The sequence below is a fragment of the Trichosurus vulpecula genome, chromosome 2, assembly GCF_011100635.1.
Source record: "Trichosurus vulpecula isolate mTriVul1 chromosome 2, mTriVul1.pri, whole genome shotgun sequence".
NCBI lineage: Eukaryota > Metazoa > Chordata > Mammalia > Diprotodontia > Phalangeridae > Trichosurus > Trichosurus vulpecula.
The window spans coordinates 156,717,220-156,741,065 of record NC_050574.1 but is presented as its reverse complement, the minus strand read 5'-3'; the positions used below and the strand labels follow the sequence as shown (position 1 = coordinate 156,741,065).

General features: G+C 38.9%; 1 protein-coding gene across 2 annotated transcripts in view; it reads left to right on the top strand.

The window, feature by feature from the left end:
• The window catches only part of HEPHL1 (hephaestin like 1), a 123,186-nt gene that overhangs the window by 36,920 nt on the left and 62,420 nt on the right, over positions 1 to 23,846 (top strand). For both annotated transcript variants that reach the window (XM_036746688.1, XM_036746687.1), the window contains exons 2-4: positions 8,454 to 8,698; positions 19,498 to 19,710; positions 20,659 to 20,838. In XM_036746688.1, the coding sequence (XP_036602583.1) occupies positions 19,545 to 19,710; positions 20,659 to 20,838 (346 nt within the window). In that variant the 5' untranslated portion in view covers positions 8,454 to 8,698; positions 19,498 to 19,544. The remainder of the gene's footprint in view (positions 1 to 8,453; positions 8,699 to 19,497; positions 19,711 to 20,658; positions 20,839 to 23,846) is intronic.

The window sequence follows — 23,846 nt, the reverse complement described above, 5'->3', positions numbered from 1 at the left end:
GCACTGTGTGGAATGCCAGAGATACAAAAGTGAGGAGAGCAGAGAGACAATACATTTAGAGGAACGGTGGCCAAGGAGGGAAGTTTTGATCTGAGGAGTCACAAGGTTGGTGAGTGGAGCCATAGCGGAGTCAATTGACACTCACTCTTTTTTCAGACACAATGGTAGTATTGACTTGATTATTCTACCCAGTCCCTCCATTCACCGCACATATTGTTCCCTCACATACACATTTGGTCTGCACAACAACCTTGTGAGTCCAATAGTATAAGTATTACCTTTACTTTCTGGATGGGGAAACTGAGGCCCAGAAAGGTGAAATGTCCCATCAAGGTAACCAAACTAGTAAGAGTTAGAGTTGGGGGTTAAACCCAGGACTCCTGACTCTAGGTTCAAAGCTCTTTCCTCTACCATCCTAGCCCCATTATGGAAGAGTTACTTGAAGGCTCATTCCTTTTGTTAGTGTGTCAATGATGTCATCTCCACATAAAGAAGATGTTGCATTGTTGGGTGTCCTGAGTGATGTGTTACCTGTATATCTGTCTAGCTGATGATTAAGGACAATCATGATAACGTGTTGTACGAATGGAGTGACTGGACTCCTTGGTTCACCAGCCTTGACTTTGCTTTCAGAGAGATTCAGAAGGCTCAGGAAATTACACTAAACCTAAAGATTGCTCCTACTTTCAGTCAAGTCTTTGTAACCTACTTACTAGATGGACCCAGGTCCCCCTTCCTACATATTTGCCTTCAGCCAGGAGCTTCCTATTCTTGTCTGACAGTAATATCTTCTCTCTCTCTGTCTTTCAGTCCCATCATTCCTGAATGATTAATTCTCAGCAGAGTATACTAGGTCAGCCCTTCACCACTGAGATCACGCAGGAACTGTGATGCTGGAAATACCTGAGAGCTTGCCTTTGAGTCAGGTAGAAGACTGGTAGATCTACTTAGAAAGATGATGTAAGACCTACAAGGCCATTTGGTGTATTCTGATCACAACTTCGAGGAAGGAAATGTGAACCCCTGAAGCTGATTCTTCCTTCATTATTCTATCCATTTATACTTTTTAGAAAACCTAGCCAAAGGAGATGGAGTGAAGACATTTTATCCACTTAGTCAGACTAGACTTCTAGGCCTGATGAGGTTCCACCCGAAATATCAATCAATCAATAAACCTTTATTATTAAGTGCCCATTATGTGCCAGTCACTATGCCAGATACTGGGGTTACAAATAAAATAAATGAAATAATTTCTATTTCCAAGGTACTTACATTCTAATAGTGGAGACAACAAGAGCATATGTAAACATATGCAGAAGAAATATAAAGAAAATAGTAGTTATATACAAAGTAGTTTTGGAGGAAGGGCACTAGAAGTTGGGAGGGTCAGGATGAAGTACATTCTAGAGATGGGTACTGCAAATGCAAAGACATGAGAACAGTAGATGGAGTGTTTAATTTACAGTGACACTGGAAGGATAGGTTGGGATAATGTTGTAAAGGGCTTTAAAGGCTAAACAAAGAACTTTATATTTGATTTTAAAGGCAATAGGAAGCTACTGGAGTTTACTGAGTAGGGGAATGACATGGCCATGTCTGCACTTTAAAAATGTTACTTTGGCAGCAGTGTGGACAAATGGATTAAAATGGGGAGAAACCTGAGATAGGGAAACCAATGAGGCATCTATTGTAGTAATCTAAGCAAGAGATGATAAGGGTCTGAACTAAAGTGAAAACTATGAGTTGAGAGAATTTGGATTTGAGAGATATGGATATAAAAATGGAAAGATTTGGCAACTGATTGGAAGTGAGGAGTGGAGGACAGCGCCAAGGTTATGAACCTGGGAGACTAGGAAAATGATGATGCCTTTAACAGAAAGAGTTGGGATATTTAGAAGAGGGATAGGCTTGGGGGGAAAGATGAGTCCTGTTTTGGACATGTGGAGCTGGAATTATTTTCAGGACATCAAGTTGGAAATGTCCAATAGGCAATTGGTGAAGTGGCATCGAAACTAAGGAGAGAAATTGGGGCTAGATATCTAGGTCTGGGAGTATTCAGCTTATAGCTTCTCTGCTTAGATTAAATTTAGGAACTTTCCTTTTCAGAAGGAAAGGACATAAAGAAAGTAAAAGGTCAGATAAAGACTATAGGGAGGAGGCTAGAAGCAAACAAAAGTGATACTCGAATAAGTTATAAAGAAAAGTGGGGGTCACTGGCATCATTGTGCCATAAAGTGGGAAGGGGAGGGTAGAAAGTGAGGGATAGGTCAGTCAATGTCATGGCATGGAAGCATACTCTTTGGGACTCTCTATAGCACATCTAACCTCTCAAAGCTTTTCTGGATCCGACCTATAGGTACATCTTGGAACTAACCACATCATCCACTGTCAATCGGAATTGAATTGAACAACATAGATTATCACAAACAGATGCTGCTCTTTTCTGGGCACGTCTATGTCACATATTGCTGGTGGGGGGGAACACTAGAAAAATAAAGGAGAAACAAAAGAAAAGAGAGAGAAATTTTAAATGGTCAGTGATAAATTAGTGGAAATAGAGAAAGGAGATAGAGAAACTGAGTGAAAGAGGAGAGGGAGAAATTACAGAATCTCAGAGTTGGAAGGTACTTTAGAGTACATTTAAGATCCTACAGAGTGTCCTCTCCAGAATATTCCCAAGGGTTGTCTAGCATTGGTAGGGGCAGTCATACAGAGGAAGGAAGGGTAGGAATGGATAATGGGAAAGAAAGACTAATGTGTCAAAGGAGAACAAGAAAGAGAGAGGGGGAGAGACAGACATACACACACATACACAGACAGACACAGAGAGAGAGAGAGAGAGACAAAGAGAAGGGGAAGGAGAGAGAATATAGTATATGAGGTGGGAGAGGAAGAGAGAATATAGTATGTAAAGTCTTGTAGCTGTCAGCAACCCTTGACAGAGATCATTGTTGTTTATTTTCTTTCCTGTGTTGGATTTGTCTCAGTTAACATGGCTTTTGTGTGAAGTGATGAACATGTAAAAAGCCACCATCTCTGTTCTATTATCTATTCTCTTCCCCCAATATTCATGTAAAGAAAAAAAGGAAATGGACTTAATGAAAAGCCATAGAGACGAGAATCAGGAGACTAAAGCTTGTTGAAATTTAGGAGGAGCAATTGGAAACAATTCGATTCACTCCAAATTTTCTCCCTTGGTGGGGTGGAAGTTTTTCTTTTAGTAGGTTAAGTCAAATATCTATTCCTACCATCTTTCCTTCCAACAGATATATGTTACTTGAAGGCACATCGATTAAAAATGGTTGTTGTGACATCAACCACCAGAATCTCTCCCTCTTGTGCTCTCTACCCTCTGCTCTACCATCCATTTCTCTCTCCCTCCCTCCCTGTTTCTTTTCCCCCTTCCTTTTTCCTCTTAATCCTTTTCTCTTGTTACCTCTTCCCTTTTTCTATTCTCAGAAACTCTCTCCTTCTTCTTTCCCTTAATCATAAAATATCACCTGATATTGTGATTTTTATTCCTCCCCTTTTCTTTCTCTCACTTCTTTTACCATCACCTCCCTAACAATACATTAATGAATGGACAGAAAGAGGGAAAACAGTAAGGCAATCATTTGGCACTATCCATTCCTTGTTCTGAGTCTATCTTTTCTTCCTTAGAACCGGAAGTCTTTAGTTATAGGGATTGGATCTTTTTCAGTTAATTCTCTACAGTACCCACCTCATGACAAATAGGTACTCAATAAGAATTTTTTAGATAACAAATGAACATCAGAGTTAGGGCACCTGAGCTTGGCTCCTGCTGCCACATCTAAAATTTTTTATGATCTTGTGGGTGATAGTAACTATAATGATGACAATAGCCCTTTAAAGTTTGCAAAGTGCTTACATGTGCTATTTCATTGGATCTTCACAAAGACCCTGGGAGGTAAGTGCTATTATTATCCTCACTTTATAAATGAGGAAGCTGCGATAGGTTATATGATTTGCCCAGGGTCACACAACTAAGCACACATCTGAGGTTGGGTTTGAACTGAGCTCTTCGGGACTCCATAAGCAGCAATCTGCACCACTGCACCACCCAGCTGCTTCATCTAAACTCCTTATGCTATAGTATCCTCATGAAAGGAATAATAAATACCTTCTCTTTACCTCACAGGAAGAGGGTAAGAGTTACGGCTGTAAATTATATACTATAGAATTGCACTATCATGGAAATACAGAATCTCAGAGTTGGAATATTAATAGCTAGAATTCATATAGCACTTTAAGGCACAGTACACATAGGATAACTAATTTGATCCTCCCATCAACCTGATGAGATAGGTGCTATTATAATCCCTATTTTAAGGATGAGGAAACTAAGGCAGACAGAGGTTAAATGACTTGGTCATGGTCGTATAGCTAAGTACATGAGGCAGTATTTGAACTCAAGTTTTGCTGACCCAAATTCACTCTTAGCTGCTATGCCCACTAGCTGCCTTGGAAGGGATCTCAGAGGCCATCTAGTTTAGCCCAAGGCAGATCACTAGGGACTCCTTGCAAGGTAATGCTAAACCATCAGTGACTACTTTCTTTGTCCTGCTTTTCAACCAGGTACCAAATCCATTTAACCATGGTATTGTCTAGTTCTGCTCTCTCCATCACTTATACCAAGTACAACATGAGCTATATACACTTCTCTAAAAATCTAGGTAAATTATATCTACGCCATTCCTAGGATCTGCCAATTTAGTAACCCTAACAAGGAAATAAAGTTAGTTTAGTGTGACTTGTCAAGGAAGTTATGCTAGCTCTTTGTCATTCCTGTTTCTTTTTTGAGACAGTCATTAGCCACACCTTTAATAATACATTCAAGACTTTTGACAGGAATTGGGGTGATACTCACTGACATGTTCAGCAAATATCATTCTTTACTTTTGGAAAATTGAAACAAAATTTGCCCTTCTCTAGTCTTTCATGGACTTTTCCCATTTCCCATAGTCTTCCAGATATCACTGATAGTGGCTAAGTAATCACAATCTTTACTTCTTTCAGAATTCAAGATATAGTTCATTTGAACTTGTTGACTTGAATTCAGGAAAAGCAGTATATCATAGTGAATAGAGAGCTGGTCTTGAAGTCAGGGAGACCAGAATTAGAGTCTTGTTTCAGGAACTGCTTAGCTTTTTAACCTTGGCAAACCACTTAATCTTTCTTGGCATCAGTTTCCTCATCTATAAAATGCAGATAATAATACTTTACAGGATTGTTGTAGGAAGAGAGTGACCAGAATGGCAAGGGGTCTCCATGTTATGACATATGAATGCCTGAGGATGTTTAACCTGTAGAAAAGATTACTTAGGTGGGGACCATAGGAGCTGTTTTCAAGCATTTTAAAAGCTATTATGTGAAAGATCAAAGACATAGAGAAAGGGCCCACATGTACAAAAATATTCATAGCAGCCTTTTTGTGGTGACAAAGAACTGGAAACTAAGGAGGTTCCCATCTGCTGGAGAGGAGCTAAATGAATTGTAGTATATGAATTTAATGCAATACTATTGTGCTTTGAGAAATGATAAAGGGAATGTTTTCAGAGAAACCTGGGAAGACTGGCTAATGGAAAAATGAGATATTTTTCAATGGTGAGGGGTAGGAGGGAGAGAAAAATCAATTTTTGTTCATTGAAAAACAAAATAAAATTTAATAAAAAATAAACGATTGCTGATTTTTTTGATTCCTCAAAAGAAGATATAATTCTAAGAAGTCATATCATTGCTGGTGGCAGTGTAGGCTACTAACAACTGGGAAATGACTTCCCCTTTCAATAGCAGCAATGTGTGTGTGGGCCATGAAGAACTGGTCTCAGTACATTATAGTCATCCTTCAAAAAGTAAGAAAAGAGGAAAAAAAGTCACCTCATCTGTGACCATTTTTAAAGCAAAAATACCCAAACTTATTCATTGCTTTGTTTTTTCCGTTAAACAAACACCCATCAAGCACCTACTGGATGCAGAATACTATGCTATCATATACACAAAGTTTAGATAACTCATAATCTAGTCCCTGATGGAGTTTACAATCTAATGGAAGGGTAAGTCCCAAATACAGATAGCTAAAATATGCAAATATTACCCCACAAATACTTAAAGAAGTACAAAACTGCATTACTTTTGAGAAATAAGATCATAATTAACTTAAAAGTTTGTAGAAGACTCTATGGAGGAAAGATGGTTTGAATTCATCTTTGAAGGCTAGGTAGAAATTCAATAGGTGAGGAGGGAAAGAGAAGATGTTGACATATAAAAGATAGTCCAAACAAAGAAAATAGAGCAGTCTTCATTAAGGGGAATAATCTAATTTGGCCAGAACATTAAGTCGTTGGAGAATAAAAATGTGAAATACAGATGGGAAAGATTGTGTAGGTTGCAAAACTTTTTTTGATAGGTAATAAGAAGCTATGAACACAAACTTATGCAGACAGAAGATTATTTTGGTAGAAATATGAAGGATGTATTGGTGTAGTATGGGAGGATGATGGAGATGCAAAGCTCTCTTAGACCAGTTGAAATACTCCTGGCTATTGATAAAGAGGATTTGTCCTAAAGTAGTGGCATTGGAAATAAAAGAGGGAATGGATATGAGCAGTGTTTGAGAAACAGAGTCAGTAGAATGTGGCAACTAATTGGATATGAGAAGCTAAAAAAGTAGAATAAAAAATAACCCCAATGTTTCTATGTGACAACAGCAGTAATAGTGTTGTCATAGATGTAAGGTTGAAAACAGAAAATTAAATCATGAAATACTGTCAACTCTTCCTTAAAAATGTCTCTCAGATCCTGCATGGTGGGAAGACTGTGGGATTCAGAGGCAGAAGATCTGGGCTAGAATACTGGCTCAGCTACCTATGTGACATGGAACAACTCACTTCACCTCTCCAGGACTTGATCTCTCCATTTCTTTTTTTCCTTCTTTATTTTTTTGGGTTGCCTTCACTTTTAATATTCAACTAGTTGATACAATTAGCTCAAAGTAAAGATATTTCCTGATGTAACATAATAAAAGAATAACAATGCAACATCTTCCACATAAACCTTTTGTCCACTCTCCCACAAATATACATGGTATCAGTGGGAAAATTGGACCCAGAGAGTTCACAAGTGGATAGGCACACATACTTAGAGAACATAAACATCCAAGGCAATTCACACCTCCAGCCTTACAGTACTCATGTCTTTTTCCTTCTTGTGGTAACCTTATGCAAGTTGCTTTATTGGGCCCCCTCCACAGCTTAAATGGATGCCACTTGTGGATTCCCTGGATTTGCTTTCTCTTTAAAAATTTTTTCCCACTTAATACTATTTTATTTTTTTGAATTACCCGTAAAGATGGTTTTCAACATTCACTTTTATAGGATTTTGATTTCCAAATTTTTCTCCCTCCCTCCCCTTCCCTATTCCTGGTTTCTCCATTTCTGAGGTGAGACAGTTACATTGGGTGATTTGTAAGGTCCATTTTAGGTTTATAATCCAGGATCCTATTATCTATCTCCTCCTTTCCATTTCCATCACAGCCAACCAAACAGGCCCATCAAGGCCTTCCTATCTCATACTTATATTATTCCTCATTAGTTTCCACACCTTCAACTTTTGTTGTATTCAACCTGAATACCTTTTTTTGTATTCAACCTGAATACCTTTTCCTGATTAATTTCCCTAAAATATAGCTCTGATAGTATCATTTTCCTACTCAAAAACTATCAATTGTTCCCTATTTCCTATAGGATAAAGTTTAAACTCCTTAGCTTAACATAATTCCCTCTATAACCTGTCCCCAATTTATTTATCCAAACTTACCTCTCACTAGTTGGCTTCTCCTCCAGCAAGGGCATTCCACTCCCTGCCCTTCATACATGCCGTGTCTTCTCCCACCTCCATACTTTTGTTCATTTTGTGCCCTCTATTTAGAAGGCCCCCTCTCTGCTTGTTCAAATTCTACCTAATCCTCAATATTTAATTAAAGTATCACTTTCTCTGTGACGTCTTCTTTGATTATCCAACCCATGATGATTTCTGCCTTCTTTGAACTCATAGAGCTCAAGAGACTATTTGTGAATACTGTCTATCTCCTTCATTTGGCATCTGACCTTGTGTAGTAAATAACTATATTTTCTGTGTACCTGTGTCTCAGATGTCTCTAGATTGTAGGTTCTTTTAGGGCAAGAGACATATCTTAAATTTCTCCTGTATTACTCACAGGACGTAGCTCAGCACCTCGAAATAAATATTAGTTGAATCAATGAGTGGATGTGAGAGAGAGCATGGGAGGGTATATTGTCATTCTCTTTTAAATGTGAAAGGCAGAACTGGAATAGTGACCTTAGAGGACTTTGAACTTGACATTATAATTGTTTTTCTTGTTGTTGCTAGAGCTTTTAAAAGTCAATCTCAAAATGTTATCTCTCTTGCTTCAGGCTTGCCACTCTATTTCTCGAAAGAGGGCCCAACAGGATTGGAAATGTTTACAAAAAGGCTATTTACAGACAGTATACAGATGGAACCTATTCCAAGGAGATCCCCAAACCTCCCTGGCTTGGATTCCTGGGCCCTATCTTGAGGGCTGAAGTGGACGATGTGATTGTCATTCATTTAAGGAACTTTGCTTCTCGACCCTACTCTCTGCATCCGCACGGAGTTTTCTATGCAAAAGATTCAGAAGGTAAAGAGTCCCTTTGTATTGCCTAATTGTGTCTTCTTCAATTTGATGCATTTAAGTAGTATGAACCATGAATGAGAGTAAAATGATTAGAATTCTTCATTTGTGACTTTTAATCCTTCTCTCCTTGCCTTTTTTCTTCCCTTCCCCTCCCTCTTCCCTTCCTCTTTTTCTTTCCTCTGTTCCCCTCCCTCCTTCTTTCTTTCCTGTTTTCCTCCCTTCCTCTTCTCCCTCCTCTGCCCTTCCTAGGTCTCCATTTTGGTCTAAAGTTTGATGACACACTGGCGGTATAAATGTCAATGTTGCACAGTCTTGCCAACTTTCTTGAGTAGTATTGGTAGTAGTAGTAGAAGTAGTCATAATCATAGTAGTAGTAACAGTAGCAGCAGGTAGCATTTATATAGTGCTTTAAGGTTTTCAAAAGATTTTACAAATATTATTTGATTTTAATATCACAACAAGCCTGGGAAGTAGGTGCCATTATTTTCCTTGTGGGGCAGACAGACTTGCCCAGGATCAAATAGGTAGCAAGTGGTGAGGCTGAATTTGAATGTAGATCTTCCTGACGTGGGGTCCAGAGCTCTATTCTCTGAGTCAACTCGTTAACCAATCTGTCATTGAACACTATATTATCTAGTTGCCCATATCTAGTGCCACATTACTAAAGAAAATTCCCAACCAGGTTGGGTTTCCCTGGTGCAAATTCATATACAGTTTGTCTGTTTCAGGCCAGATGCCTGTTGGCTGTTGCTTCCAACACATTGACAAAGCAACCCATGGGCATGTACCTGGGTGTGCATGCTTTTGACTCCATTGATACACAAAGGAGTTTCAATTATATTCTTAGGGGGTGTTTTTATTTTTTATTTTATTTTCAAATTTAAATTTAATTTTTAGTTCCATGTTCTCTCCTTCCCTCTCTCCCTCTACCACCTACTGAGAAGACAAGAAAGACAAGACCCATTACACATATACAGTCACACAAAACATTTTTCTGCATTAGCCAGGTTCCAAAAAACAAAGAAAAATATGACAGGAAAGAAATATATATATATTTATGTATATATATATTTCAATCTACACTTATAGTCCATGAGTTCTCACACTAGAAGTGGATAGCATTTTATAGCATGGGTCCTTTGGAGTTGTGGTAGCCCATTGTATTGATCAGTTACTAAGTTTTTCACAGTTGATTTTCCTTACAATATTGCTGTTACTGGAGATTGTTCTCCTTGTTCTGCTTACTTCATTTTGTATTAGCTCATATAAGTCTTCCCAGGTTTTCTTAAAACATCCATTTGGGAATGTTTTTAGATTAAAGTTTGAGATGTCAGAAGATTATCTCAACATCAGCTTTTCGACCCTAGGTTTCACCTTTGCATTATGAATGGAAAGAAGAGAATGAATAATCCCAGACACATTATGCAATCTGTGTTAATTTACTGGCAATGAGAAACACATCAGGCAAGGTACATGTGACAGGTCATGCCATAATTTTCCCTTGGTAAATGATGAATTTAGGATAATATTTGTTTCCTGCACTTTTCCTTTATCTAGTGCACAGCAAAGATGGTACCCTCGGTACTGGCTGGTGCTATAAGCCACAGTGAAGGAAGCATTAGGGCTGATGACATGATCTAATGAGTCCATGTATCTAAAAGCATTTTGAAAACTCTGAACACTAAATAAATATAGGAGTCCTGACAAGGGGAGCCCAGGGATGGGGGCCAATGAGGTTGCTGGCAGACTCAGAGCTTTGAGGAAAAAACAGTCTCAAGAATGTCTGGAAGTATCCTGGAGTTGCGGTTCTGAGAATCTTTGCATGCACTCTAACCGCTGTTGGCCCTCCAATATTTTGGTGCATTGGTTACCATTCTGCAGATGGGGCTCAAGTTGTAGAGGACCCTGAGTGGAGTGTAGGGTGGGATACAGATGTCCCTATACTCACATGTGCCAAGGACCCCATACCTCCATGCCCACGATGATTTTCTGCATCCTTCTCCCTCCTAAGATAAACAAGTCTTGATGATCATATGGTTCTAGTAATAATAATAGCTAGCTTTCACCTAGAGCGTTTGCAGAGCACCTTACCATTGTTATCTTGCTTGTTCTTCCCAACAATCCTGTGATGTAGATGCTATCATTACCGCCATTTTGTAGATAACAAAATTGAGGTCCAGCAAAGGTCCATGCTGGGGAGTAAACACCACCAGGAGGCTCCTAAAGAGGAATGCTCATAGTGAATTGCAGGGAATCTGTGGAATAACCCTAGCTCTAGGTATCATCCAAGAGAAGCAAGGTTGGGGTGCCCTGGTTCTGGTCTTGCTCTAGCACTAGATTTGGAGGCATTCCTCAACCCCTGCCTCCTTGGAGTCCACTGACATTTTGCCTTAGCCTATTGAAGCAACACTGCACTCTCCTTTACCATGGAACTAGAATAATCTCTCACTGTTGGATTGAGCTGTGAGGCTCACCTCCAGACCCCCTACCCAAGGCTATAGCCTTACCTTTAGATTCTCCCTGAGGACCTTAGCCTCCACCACTCAGCTCCTCCTCTCCATAGCCCAGTCAAAGATCAAAACATAGGGTACTAGTCTTCTTGGCATCAGGACATTTTGCCTATCTGAGGTGGCTAAGTGCTGCAGTGGATAGAGTGCTGAAGCTAGAGTCAGAAAGAGCTGAGTTCAAATCCAGCCTGGGAAAGTAATTTTCTTTATCTGTAAAATAATAGCACCTTCCTCCCAGGATTTGGAGGAGGATAAAACAAGATAAAATCGTAATATACTTTGTAAACTTTAAAGTGCTATACAAATGCTGAGGGTGCATCATCACCCAACATCTTGGGATGAGGCAAAGGCCTGGCACTAAATGTGAGCATTAGGTACTTGGGAATGCTGTCACTATGCTTTTTTAGATCTGGATGCCTGATCAAATCTTCCATTCCTTGTTCTGCTGGTTGGTCACCCCAGCTCTGTCCTCATTTTCCTGTCTTTACAATCTTGATTCAAGAGTTAACCAGTTCAATCATACACTGACCTATGTTCTCAAAAGCTTTGGTTTCTTGTCCTGTGGTCATTCTTGCTTTGCCAAAAGCAATCCTAGGCTACTTCCCAGCCATCTCTGCTCTTGAATGTGTTGTTGAACTCTGTGAAGAAAGTCACATAACATAGTGCACTGGGTCCACTGCATGTTGGTATTATCTAACCTCAACTGGCCCTACTTGTTACACAACAATCCTTTAATTTTTCCCTAATCGACCTTATTATGCTCCTCATGGAGAACTTCTGAACCTTCTTTCTAATCTTTAATCTCTCCTTAGTCATTGACTCCTTCCCTGTTGCCTGAAAAAGTGCCCAAGTCTCCCACATCCTTAATAATCTTCATGTGACCTACCTTCTGCTTAAGCTGCGGTCCTGCATCTCCCTTCCCTTTGATAGGGAAACTCTTAGAAGAAATAATCTGTGCTCATTGCGTGTGCTTTCTTTGTACCTACTTCTCAACCTCAACATTTAACTGAAATTGCTTTCTCTGAGGTTACCAAGGATTTCTTAGTTGTTAAACCCATTGGCTTTTTCTCAGTCCTCATGTTTTTTTTTTTCATCTTTCTGAAGCATTTGACAATGTTGACTACCTCCTCTTCCTATACTCTCTCTTCCTTGTGTTTTCATGACACTGGTTCCTTCTGATTCTTCTACCTGTTTGACTGCTCCTCAGTTTCCTTTGCTGAATCCTGATCCATATCTTCCCCCTGCCTACTGGTGTCCCCCAAGGTTCAATCTTGGGCCCTCCTCTCTCTCTACACCCCCTCTCTTAATAGTCTCATCAGTTCCCATGGGTTTAATTATCTCTGTGCAGATGACTTCCAGATTTATACCATACATCCAACTCTAATCTCTTTCCTGGGCCCTGCTCTTTCAGCATCAACTCACTATGAGACAACTCAAACTGGATATCCCATCTTAACTTTGGTGGCCCCAAAATGGAACTTCTCTTCCCTCTTTAATATACGCTTCCTCCAAATTTACCTATGTCTGTGGAGGGCACCAGCATTGTTCCACACATCATTTCCTTGTGCATAGGGATTCATAACAGAGTCATCCCTTACAGAATTTTAGAGTTGGAATCAGTCAGTCAATCAACGAGCATTTATAAAGTGCCTGCTATGTGCCCATACTTTGGTAGGAACTTGTGCAATGATGCACATGAAACAGTTTCTACTCTCAGAGACTTTACATTATATCAAGGAATAGTAGTACATTAATATATGTGTCTGTGTATCAAATATATACAAAAGAAATCTAAGGTATTTGAATGGGGAGAATCTGTACCTTTCCCTTTCCATCATACCCCCATATACAATCAATTGCCAAGTCTTATAGATTCTACCTTCGCAATGTCTTACATCTTTCTACCTTTTTCTACCCCTGTGACAACTAATATAGTTCAGCCCCTCATCATCTTTAGCCTAGACTATTGCAGTAACCCTTTTTCTTAAACTAGCTCACGTTTAACTACTTTGTAAACATATATATGTATACACACATATGTATATATACACATATTCATATATATGCTAGTATTTATTGACTATATTCCTGCCATATGTATTTACATATACACTCGTCTTATCTGCAAGAATGTAAGATCTTTGTGAGTGGGGATTGTTTTATTCTTTGCATTTCTATCCTCAGCACCCAGCACAGTGTCTGTCATATAACAGGTGCTTAATAAATACTTGATTGGTTGATAACCAGATTCATAATTATTTGAAGAAGAGAACATTAACAGCTGGGAGGTTCAGGAAAAGCCTCTTATAGGGGACAATGTATGAGCTGAGCTTTGAAAAAAGCCGGGCATTCTCAGGGACAGAGGAGAAGAGGGAATACATTCTAAATTTAAGCACCACCTATGCAAAGACATTGAAGCAGTATTTGTAATAACAAATTCAGGGAAGAGCAAGTAGACAACAGTGAAGGAGGAAAGGGGAGTCCTATGAATAATCTTGGAAAGGGAATTAGCTATTAAGGGGATCAGGAAAGTCTTTATGTAGAAGATGGTGTCTTAAAGGAAGAGGGACTCTTGCAGAGTTAAAGAGTGAGTGAATTTCAGGCATGGGAGATGGCCAATGCAAAGGCGTGGAGATGGGAGATGAAATGTTGTGTATGAAAAGTAAGGAAGTAGATAGTTTGGCTAGATTTCAGAGTGAGGGAGGACATAATATTCAATGAGGCTGGAAACTTAGGTTGGGATCAAATTGTATAGGGCTTTAAAAGCTAAACAGTTTAAATTTAACAGCTTAAATAAAGTTTATATTTTATTCTAGAGGCAACTGGGGATCACTGGAGTTGATTGAATAGAGAAGTCACATGGTGAGATCTGTGCTTAAGGAAAATTACTTTGGCAACAGTGTGAAGAATGACGTGCAGTGGTGAGAGATTTAAGGCAGGGAGATCAGTTAAGAGGCTATTACAATAATTGAGGTGAGGAGTGATTAGGACCTGAACTAAGGTGACAATTGTTTGAGTGGAGAAAAAGGGGTAGGATTCAAGAGATGTTATGAAAGTAGAAACAGCAAGATTGGATATGTGGAATGTGGGAGAGCGAGGAATTAAGATTATGAGCATGAGACATTGAAAGGACAATGGTGCCATTGGCAGAAATAGTGAAGTTTTGAAGAGAGAAAGGTTTAAGAGAAGAGATAGTGGGTTCAGTTTTAAATATGCTGCGTTTAGAACATCTCTGAAACATTCAGTTTGAAATGTCACATAAGCGACTACTGATACTTGACTGAAACCCGAGGAAGAGCCTGAAACTGGATATGTCGATCTGGGAGTCTGCATGAAGTTGGTAATTAAACCTATGGACACCATTGAGATTACCAATATAGAGTTGTTGTTCATCCTTCATTCTCGAAGAGGACCAATGACATTACAAGGGTGATGCCTTGGCATTGCGAGTGAATTGGATTTAAGTGAGACACTCTCTTCTCCAGAGTCATTGGAGTCCAATGGCAAGACAAAAAGTCAAGATGACTGGCGATGGCCCAGGATGCAGTGGGTGACCTTGTCCTTTTTAAATTAAGGTCTTTCCCATATCTAAGTCTGTTCGAGGCAATGCCCATTCAATAACTAAGGGCTAGAGGAAGAAGAGAAGTGGGACCAGAACAGAACTTTGGGGAACACATCCACAGTTAGGACAAGTAATATACTAGATACAGATACTTAACCTATTTTAATATTGTATTCAACAAGGAGAAATTAGTTCCTTGAAAGCAAGGAGTGTTTTGTGCTATGTATTTTCACAGTGTCTTGGATATAATAGGTCCTTAATGAATGCTTGGTGTTTTGGATTGGTTTGAGCTACGTGTAGGAACGTGCCAATATATTAGTCAATTTTTGTTTGATTTTTTTCTTTTCTGCATAAATCTTGAAAGTGCATAGTTTTACGGTGTTGTTTCCTCACCTCACTGTGAACTTTTGAAGGTAGAACAGTATTTCCTCCCCCTCCTTTTTTTCCTATGTCTAGTGCTTAGCACAGCAGTTGGCACATTAAAAATGCTTAATAAATGCTTGTTGACTGAATGACCAAATCCTGACCATGACATTTTCTAGTTGCATCTTGTGCCTCAGTTTCCTTTCTTCAAAACAAGAATGATAATTCTTGACCTGCTTACTTTACAGTAAAGAATAACATGGTTTGTAATTCTTAAAGTGGTACATAAATGTGAGTCATTGCTGTCAATATTTATTTATTCACTTTGCCTGAACCTGTGGTCACTCCCACTTCCTACTTCATGTTGCAGTCAATCATAATTTACCTATCACTAATTAAGGAAAATAAAGAAATTGTCTTCAGAACTGATGAATTTATGAGCCAAGCCATTCGTTCTAGTTAATTTATGGTTACACCTTCTTTTGGACTAAAAATGATACTACCTATTTGGGTCTACCTGCCTCCCATTCATCAGAATTGACTCTGAATGAGACCCAGTCTTTTCTAAAACTCGTTCACCCCCAAAGGATTAAATTCCTTTGCCACTGAGGAGTTTGGGATCTGCAGGCACCTTCTCAGAAAGTGTTCCAAAAAATTTTTGAGCAATAGCATCAAAGTTAGAATAAGTGTACTGCTTGCAGAGCTAACTGCTTTGAAAGGGACCCCATTTACATGGATGTGTACGATCTGGTGTGTTTGTTTATTAAAGAAACAGTTTTATTACTTTATAATCACAGCTTGGACTTGGTCTACTAAATGTGGGTATCCCCTAGAAAATGAAATCATTAGAGGCTTCTGTTATATGTACATGTGTGGGTTGGGGTGCGATAGGGTTCCTTCTAAGATCCTTGGAATTTGATATTGTTTAGCTGTAATGCAAGGCAGCACCTTGACTCTTATATGGTGCTTTGTGCAGAGTAATTTCTGCATAAAGGAAGTTTAGTCATGTTGTAGGCCTGCTCAATACTTGTCTGTTGCAGGAGAGTGGTTCAATATTCATTTGATTAATGTGGACTCGATATTGGTAAAAATTGGGCAGCTATAAGGCAGGTAAGAAATATGCTTTTTTTAAAAATTTATTTTTTATTTTTAGTTTACAACACTCAGTTCCACAAGTTTTTGAGTTCCAAATTTTCTCCCCACCCTCTCCTCTCCCTTCCCCGCCCCAAGACGGTATGTAATCTGATATAGGTTCTACATCTACCTTCACGTTAAACTTATTTTCACAATAGTCAAGTTGTAAAGAAGAATTATAACCAATGGAATGAACCATGAGAAGAAGAAACAAAACAAAAAAAAGAGAGAGAGCAAATAGTTTGCTTCAGTCTGCATTCAGACTCCATAATTCTTTCTCTGGATGTGGATAGCTTTTTCCATCATGAGTCTTTTGGAGCTTTTAATAAGCATGTACTATTCGCCAGGCGTTGTACCAAGTATGGAGGTTATAAACACAAATAAAACAAATGGAATGGGAAGTCAATGAAGTCCCTGCCTTCAAGGACCTTGCATTCCAATGAGGGAAAATTACACATAAAAGAAGCAGGGGAAGGGATAACAGGCATAGCATGCTAGGACAGGAATGAAGCATGGCCAGCCTGGGCGCCTTCCCTCAGTGGAGGCTCCCCCCACAAGGAATTCACCAATGGGAGAAGAGGGCTGGCATGGCAAAGGGATGTTTCAGGGTAAGACGGCAGCAGAGTAAAAGTGGTGAAATTGGGGGAGTCAGAAGCACAGTTGGAAGAGGAATATGACATGGCTGGCCTGGATCCATCCCCAAAAGGTAGTGTAATTCCATTAAAATGCTAATGAATATAATGCCATTTCCAGTATTCTGGTAAGCAAGTACTGACAACTTCTGCCCCATACCAGAACAGACCCTCCAATCTGTCTTGGATCCTTTTAAATGGTACTTTTATTTTTAAATTTTATTTATTTAGTTAGTTTTAGTTTTCAACATTCATTTCCATAAGATTTGGAGTTCTAAATTCTACTCCCCAAGACAGTGTGCAATCTGACATAGGCTATACACACACATTCACATTAAACGTATTTTCACATTAGTTATGTTGTGAAGAAGAATTAGAACCAAAGGGAGAAACCATGAGAAAGAAGAAGCAACAACAACAAAGAGAGCAAATAGTTTTTGATCTGCATTCACACTCCATAGTTCTTTTTCTGGATGTGGATGGCATTTTCCATCATTTGTCTTTTGGAGTTGTCTTAGATCCTTGCATGGCTGAGAAGAGCCAAGTCTATCAAAGTTAGTCATCACACAATGTTGCTGTTACCGTGTACAATGTTCTCCTGGTTCTGCTCACTTCATTCAGCATCAGTTCATGTAAGTCTTTTCAGGTTTCTCTGAAGTCCACCTGCTCATCATTTCTTATAGCACAACAGTGTTCCATCATAATCATATACCACAACTTGTTCAGCCATCCCCCAGTTGATGGGCATCCCCTCAATTTCCAATTCTTGACCACTACAAAAAGAGCTACTATAAATATTTTTGTATATGTGGGTCCTTTTCCCATTTTATGATCTCTTTGGCATTAAGTGGTACTTTTAAAAATCCCAAGATTCTTCCTGTTATAAAAGGTCATCTTTTAAACATCAATATTTTTTTGGGATGATTGTGAATCATGTAGAATTAATGTCGAGAGGCACTCAGAGGACAATAGAGAAGTGTATGGTAGACACGAGCATGTGTTGCATATACAATTTTTCAGAAGTACAAATTTTTGGAATAATTAGAATGTTAGCTCCTTGAAGGCAGGGACCATGTTTTTGCCATTACTTATATTCACCAGAACTTAGTATATTTCCTGGTACAGAGTAAATGTTTAATAAGATGCTTATTGATTGATAGCTTAATTTACTGTAGTATATATTCCTAGTAAAGTATTGTACAAATAAGAAAACTGTAAGGCATATCATCAGAGAGATGTATGGTTGGAAAAGAAGGAGGACGGGTCATGTGGTGAGCAGGGGATAAACAATAGACATCCAATATATTCCATTGGTATATATGCAGTGCCAAGAAATCCAGATGAAAGCCTCCAGCATATTTGGAGGAGGTACCTGAGCTGAGCTTTGAATGAAGCTAGTGATCCTTAGAGACAGAGGTGAGAAGGGACAGTAACAAACAAAGGCACTGGGGGTGTAGTGCCATGAATCCTGTGATTCTATGACATGCCATGCTATTCTCCTCACTAGGACTGCCCTCTGTCCACCTCTTCACCTCTCCATAACCCAACCCAGGCTTCAAGGTGGAATGTGAAGTCAATGAAACCTTCAGTGGGAATTGGCCCACCCTGATCTCATCTTTTCTTGACCGCCTAATAAAGCTTACTGTCTTTTCTGTACATTTTGGCATTCGATTATATTTAATTTAGCATTTAATCATGTAGTATACTTAGTATATCTGTATACTAAGCTAACGGACATTAAAGCTCCATGAAGGCACCCACTGCTGGATTTATCTTTGTATCTCATCCAACAGCCTAAGTGCTCTGCATGTTGTGGGACCTAATAAATATTCTTGAATCAGATTGAATTATGTCATACAAATAAATTTTATCTCTTGAACAAAACTGTGACTGGATGACAGAGACTGTGGCATGTACTTTTTGATATACCTCCATACTGATTTGCATAATGCTAGAAAGGAAAAGAAAAGGCAGAATGGTGTAGTCATTGGGTAGAGAACTTGCCTTGAAACCAGAAAGATTCATGTTCAGCTCCTGCCTCTGAAACATACTAGCATTATGACTCTGGGTAAACACTTAATTGCTTGGCTACATGCCTCTCTAAAACTATCAGTTGCTGAGAAGATGCTGACCGACATTGGTAAAGGAAGTTTCTCCACCTGGAAGTTCCCTGTCCCATTGAAATCGCATCTAGTCCCTATCCTTACTGCTATTTATTATTCTGTCACTTTTCAATCATGCCTGACTCTTCATGACCCCATTTAGAATTTTCTTAGCAAAGATACTGGAGTAGTTTGCTATTTCCTTCTCTAGCTCATTTTACAGATGAAGAACTGAGGTAAACAGGATTAAGTGACTTGCCCAGGGTCGCACAGCTAATAAGTATCTGAGGCCAGATTTGAATTCATGACAATGAGTCTTCCTCACTCTAGTCCCAGCACTCTATCTACGGCAACACCTAGCTGCCTCCTATCCTTAATAGTCATTCAATAAAATGCCTTTAGCTTTGAATTGAATTTGAGTGACTAATACTGGGAATCCAGAAATAGAAAACTATCTCCATGTTTCAAGTCTGTGATCACTGTCTTTTCTTTTTCTTCCTAGGAGCTCTATATCCTGATGGAACATCTGGAAAAAATAAGGATGATGACATGGTTGCTCCTGGTAAAAATTATACCTATGTCTGGCCTGCAAGGGAAGAATATGCCCCTACTTTTGCAGATGCCAACTGCCTGACCTGGGTTTACCATTCTCACATTGATGCACCGAAGGACATATGCTCTGGGTTAATAGGTCCACTACTGGTTTGCAAAAAAGGTATGAAGAAATGATCTCATGGAAGTTCCATGGGGGACTGTTCTTGGATTACTTGCCAGCTTGTGTGTGTAACAGACCTAATTCTGATGCTATCTGTCCCTTGTTACCTGCAAAATGTGCTCCCTTGTTTTCACACTTCAACCTTCAAGGATAAGGAAACTCTTCAGATTGATAATGATGTGACTGTAAATGAAAGAGGGCAGTAAATCAGGCTGATGGTGACTACCATTCACAACCTTTTAAGACCTGTCATTAGGCTGATTCTTTTAGAACAATTCAGCCTTAATGGATGTGTCTGGACCATTCAAAAGTAAGGAATTCAACCAAGCAAAATAAAATTATTTATTTGGCCTCTGTCCATGACAACAAATAATAAGATTAATGCATTTTTTGTTTGTTTTTGTTTATTCTTACAACAAACTGAGCAGTTTTGGATTTTTTTCTGAGTGGATATGGTTCCCCTTACTTATGAAAGGGTAGAAGAGTTTTAGGCCTGAAGTTATGATTTCTGGACAAAGACTATTAGCAGTCTCTAATTTTCAGGAGACAGTTTCTCATTTTCTCCATCAATTTTCAGCTTGTTCCCCCATGCTACTCCCACTTTTATGAATTAGTCCAATTAAGATAGTCCCTAGATTCCAGAATCTTAGAATTTCAGAATTGTAAGTGTAAATTGTAAATCCTTTCTACAACACACAACACAGTTCCTTCTCAAAGTAATGTTTTCTCTTTGTGTCTTCAGAATTCATAGATATGTATTGCAGACTACATAAATATGAGCTATTATTATAATTTTTATTATTTCCATGATAAAATACGCATGACTTTTTAAACAATTCAATGGTTATCAAATAACACCATCAAGGGAACATAGTGCTAAAACTTACTTCCTAATTTAGTTAGCATCCACCTTGACTTCACAATTAAAAATATATGTATGTCCTGCAGGAATTCTGACTAATAATCCAGCAATCAGAACTGATGTCAATAAAGAATTTATAGTGATGTTCACACTGGTTGATGAAAATCAAAGCTGGTACCTGGATGAAAACATCAGGAATTTCTGCACTGCCCCTGGTACAGTTGACAAGGATGATGCTGTTTTCCGGAGGAGCAACAAAATGCATGGTGAGTGTCATCAATGAGTTTAAGACAAACCATTTATTATGCACCTATTGTGTGCCCAGCACTGTGGAGGACAGAGAATCATGAATGAAAATTCTAGTTCTTGGGGCACTTACTGTTAACTGCAAAATGAGAGGGTCGGATGGGGTGATATCCATGGTCCCTTCCAGCTGTAGGATTCTGTGATATATAACGTATTAATATAGTTCACATTTGTATTGCATTTTCACCTTCATAAAACACTTCCTCACAATGACTCCTTGACAGTAGCTAGTGCTGATATTTTTATTCCTATTTCACACATGAAAAAACTGACTGAAGATCAAAGAGATTAAGTGACTTCCCCAATGTCATGAAACTAGAATGTATTAGAGCTGGGATTCAAATCATAGAATGTTTGTTAGGCCTGGAAGAGACCTTGAAAATCATTTAGTTCAATTTCCTCCCTTTACAGATGAGGAAAATGAGGTCTCAAATAAATAAAGTAGCCCAAAAATACATGGTAGAGGTTTAGAGCCAGGGTTCAAACTTGTTTCCTGACTCCCAAGTCAACACTCTTTCATTAAACCAATGAAACACTTAGAGAACGGTGGAAGAATTGTAGAATGATAAAATTTCGGAGTAGATGGAGAATTCAATGTCTGCCTAGTCCAACCTATTCTCGGGAGAGAATTCTGTCTACGGCATCACTTTCAAGTCATTATTCAATCCCTACTTAAAGCCCTTCAATGGAGTCAAACTTATTCTACCGCTCAAAGCAGCTTATTGTGCTTTTGGGCAATTCTAATTGTTAGGAAATTTTTCCTTGCATCAAGCTGAAAACTTGATCTTCAGTAACTTCCAATGACTGCTTCTAATTCTACCTCCTAGAGTCAAACAGAGCAAATTGGATCCTTATTTCACACATAATCTTCCAAATGCTGTAGCCTTAGCCCCAGCCCCATCCTCTAAATTAAACAGCCTTAATACCTTCAATTGATTCTCCATGATCTCCAGTCTTCCCATCAAGTTGGCCATATGCTCCACATGAATTTTAGTAATATCTTTCTTGAAATGTTGCTTTCAGAACAGAACATGGTACTTCAAGTGTGGTCTAACTAGGGTTGAGTACAGTGAATGAGACTGTTATTTCTCCTTCTGGATAGCCTTCCTAAGACAGCCTAAGAATGAATTGAGCTTTTTGGCTGTCACATGTCACATATCACAATGTTGAAATGAATCATTGTCTGGCTGTCTGGCTTTGAACGAATCATTGTCTGGCTTTTTTTTTTTTGCAGGGGGAAAGGCAGGGCAATTGAGGTTAAGTGACTTGCCCAAGGTCACACAGCTAGTAAGTGTGTGAACTGTCGGAGGGCAGATTTGAACTCAGGTCCTCCTGACTCCAGGGCCTGTGTTCTACTCGCTGCACCACCTAGCTGCCCCCAGGACGTTATTCTTATCAGTTTTTTTCTGGTCATTCTAGCCTACTGAGATCTTTTTGGAACTTGACTCTGTCATCCAGGTTATTAGCTATCCCACCCAGTTTTGCGTCATTTACAGTTTAACAAGCTTTGTCTTGACATTCAGTCCTGGATAAAATGTTAAAATAATATAGGACCAAGGATATATTTCTGGGGTTCTCTACTAAAGCCTTCCTTCCAAGTTGACTCTGGTCATTCAATAACCTGACCACTGAACTTACCTAATAACTATTATCTAGCTCTTCTCTCTTCATCTTATCCACAAAGACACCCTAAGAAACTTTGTTTAATGCTTTTATGTGTCAGGTGTATTTTATCGATGTCATTTTCTGAATCTGTTAGTCAAGTACTTCAAAATCTCTCATCTAGTAATCCAGTCAAAGGAGTAAATGAGAATAGCCTGACATGGCCTATTCTTATTGAATCTATACTATTAGTGACCCTCACTTCTTTTACTAAACTTTCATAAACCAACCTTCTTTTAGTACAGGGGTGGAGGACCTGCAGCCTCAAGGCCACATGTGGCTTTCTAGGTCTTCAAGTGAGGCCTTTTGATCCAGTCCAAGTTTTACAGAATAAAACCTTTTAACAAGAGGATTGTTTCTGTGAAGTTTGGGTTCAGTTAAAGCACTTGAGGGCCTAGAGGACCACATGTGACCTCAAGGCTATAGGTTCCCTACCACTGTTTCAGTATGTCATCAGATTTTTCTAGAAATCAAAATTAAACTCTTGAGCATACAGTTTTCAGAAAACATCTTTTTTTTCCTGAAAAAATGAACCATTTACCTATTTTTAGGTTTACACACTCTTCTCATTGATCTTTATAATTTTCCAAAGCTCACTAATGGCTTCAGCATTCATGTCTCTCAAGCATTTTTTTCTTCAGTACACTGGGATGTAGTTCATCCAGCCAAGCAGTTTGAATTCACTGACTATAGTTAGGTGGCACAGTAGATAGTGTGCTGGGAATGGAGTTAGGAAGACCTGAGTTCAAATCCAGCATGAAACACTTACTAGTTGTGTGAGACCCTGGGCAAGTTACTTAAGCCCCATTTGTCTCAGTTTTTTTTCAATTATCAAATGGAGGTGATAATAGCTTTTGCCTCTCAGGGTCGTGGGGATTAAATGAGGTAACATTTGTAAAGTGGTTAGCATAGTGCCTGGCATGTACTAGACACTATAGCATTATTATTATTACCCTACCTACACTTATCTTGGATTTAAACTCATGCCAACCACTTCTGTCTTTGGGTGGGTAAGACCACGCCTGACTTTCCTCCTGTTCTTTATCACAAACATTAAGATAACATGGCCATTTCCCATTAAAGTTTTCACCATTTGAACTTCCATAACCTGTTCCTCCTTCTTGGTCAGAATCAGTTCCAGAGTAACAATTCCTTCTTGTCACTTCTTGTTCATTTTGAAGAAAGAAATGCTCATTAAAGAAAGCTGTGAATTTATCAGCTCTGATTTGGGCAGAGAGATTGTTGAATCATTGAAGTCATTCATTGTTACAATCATTGAATCTTATAATCATTGAAATCATTCATT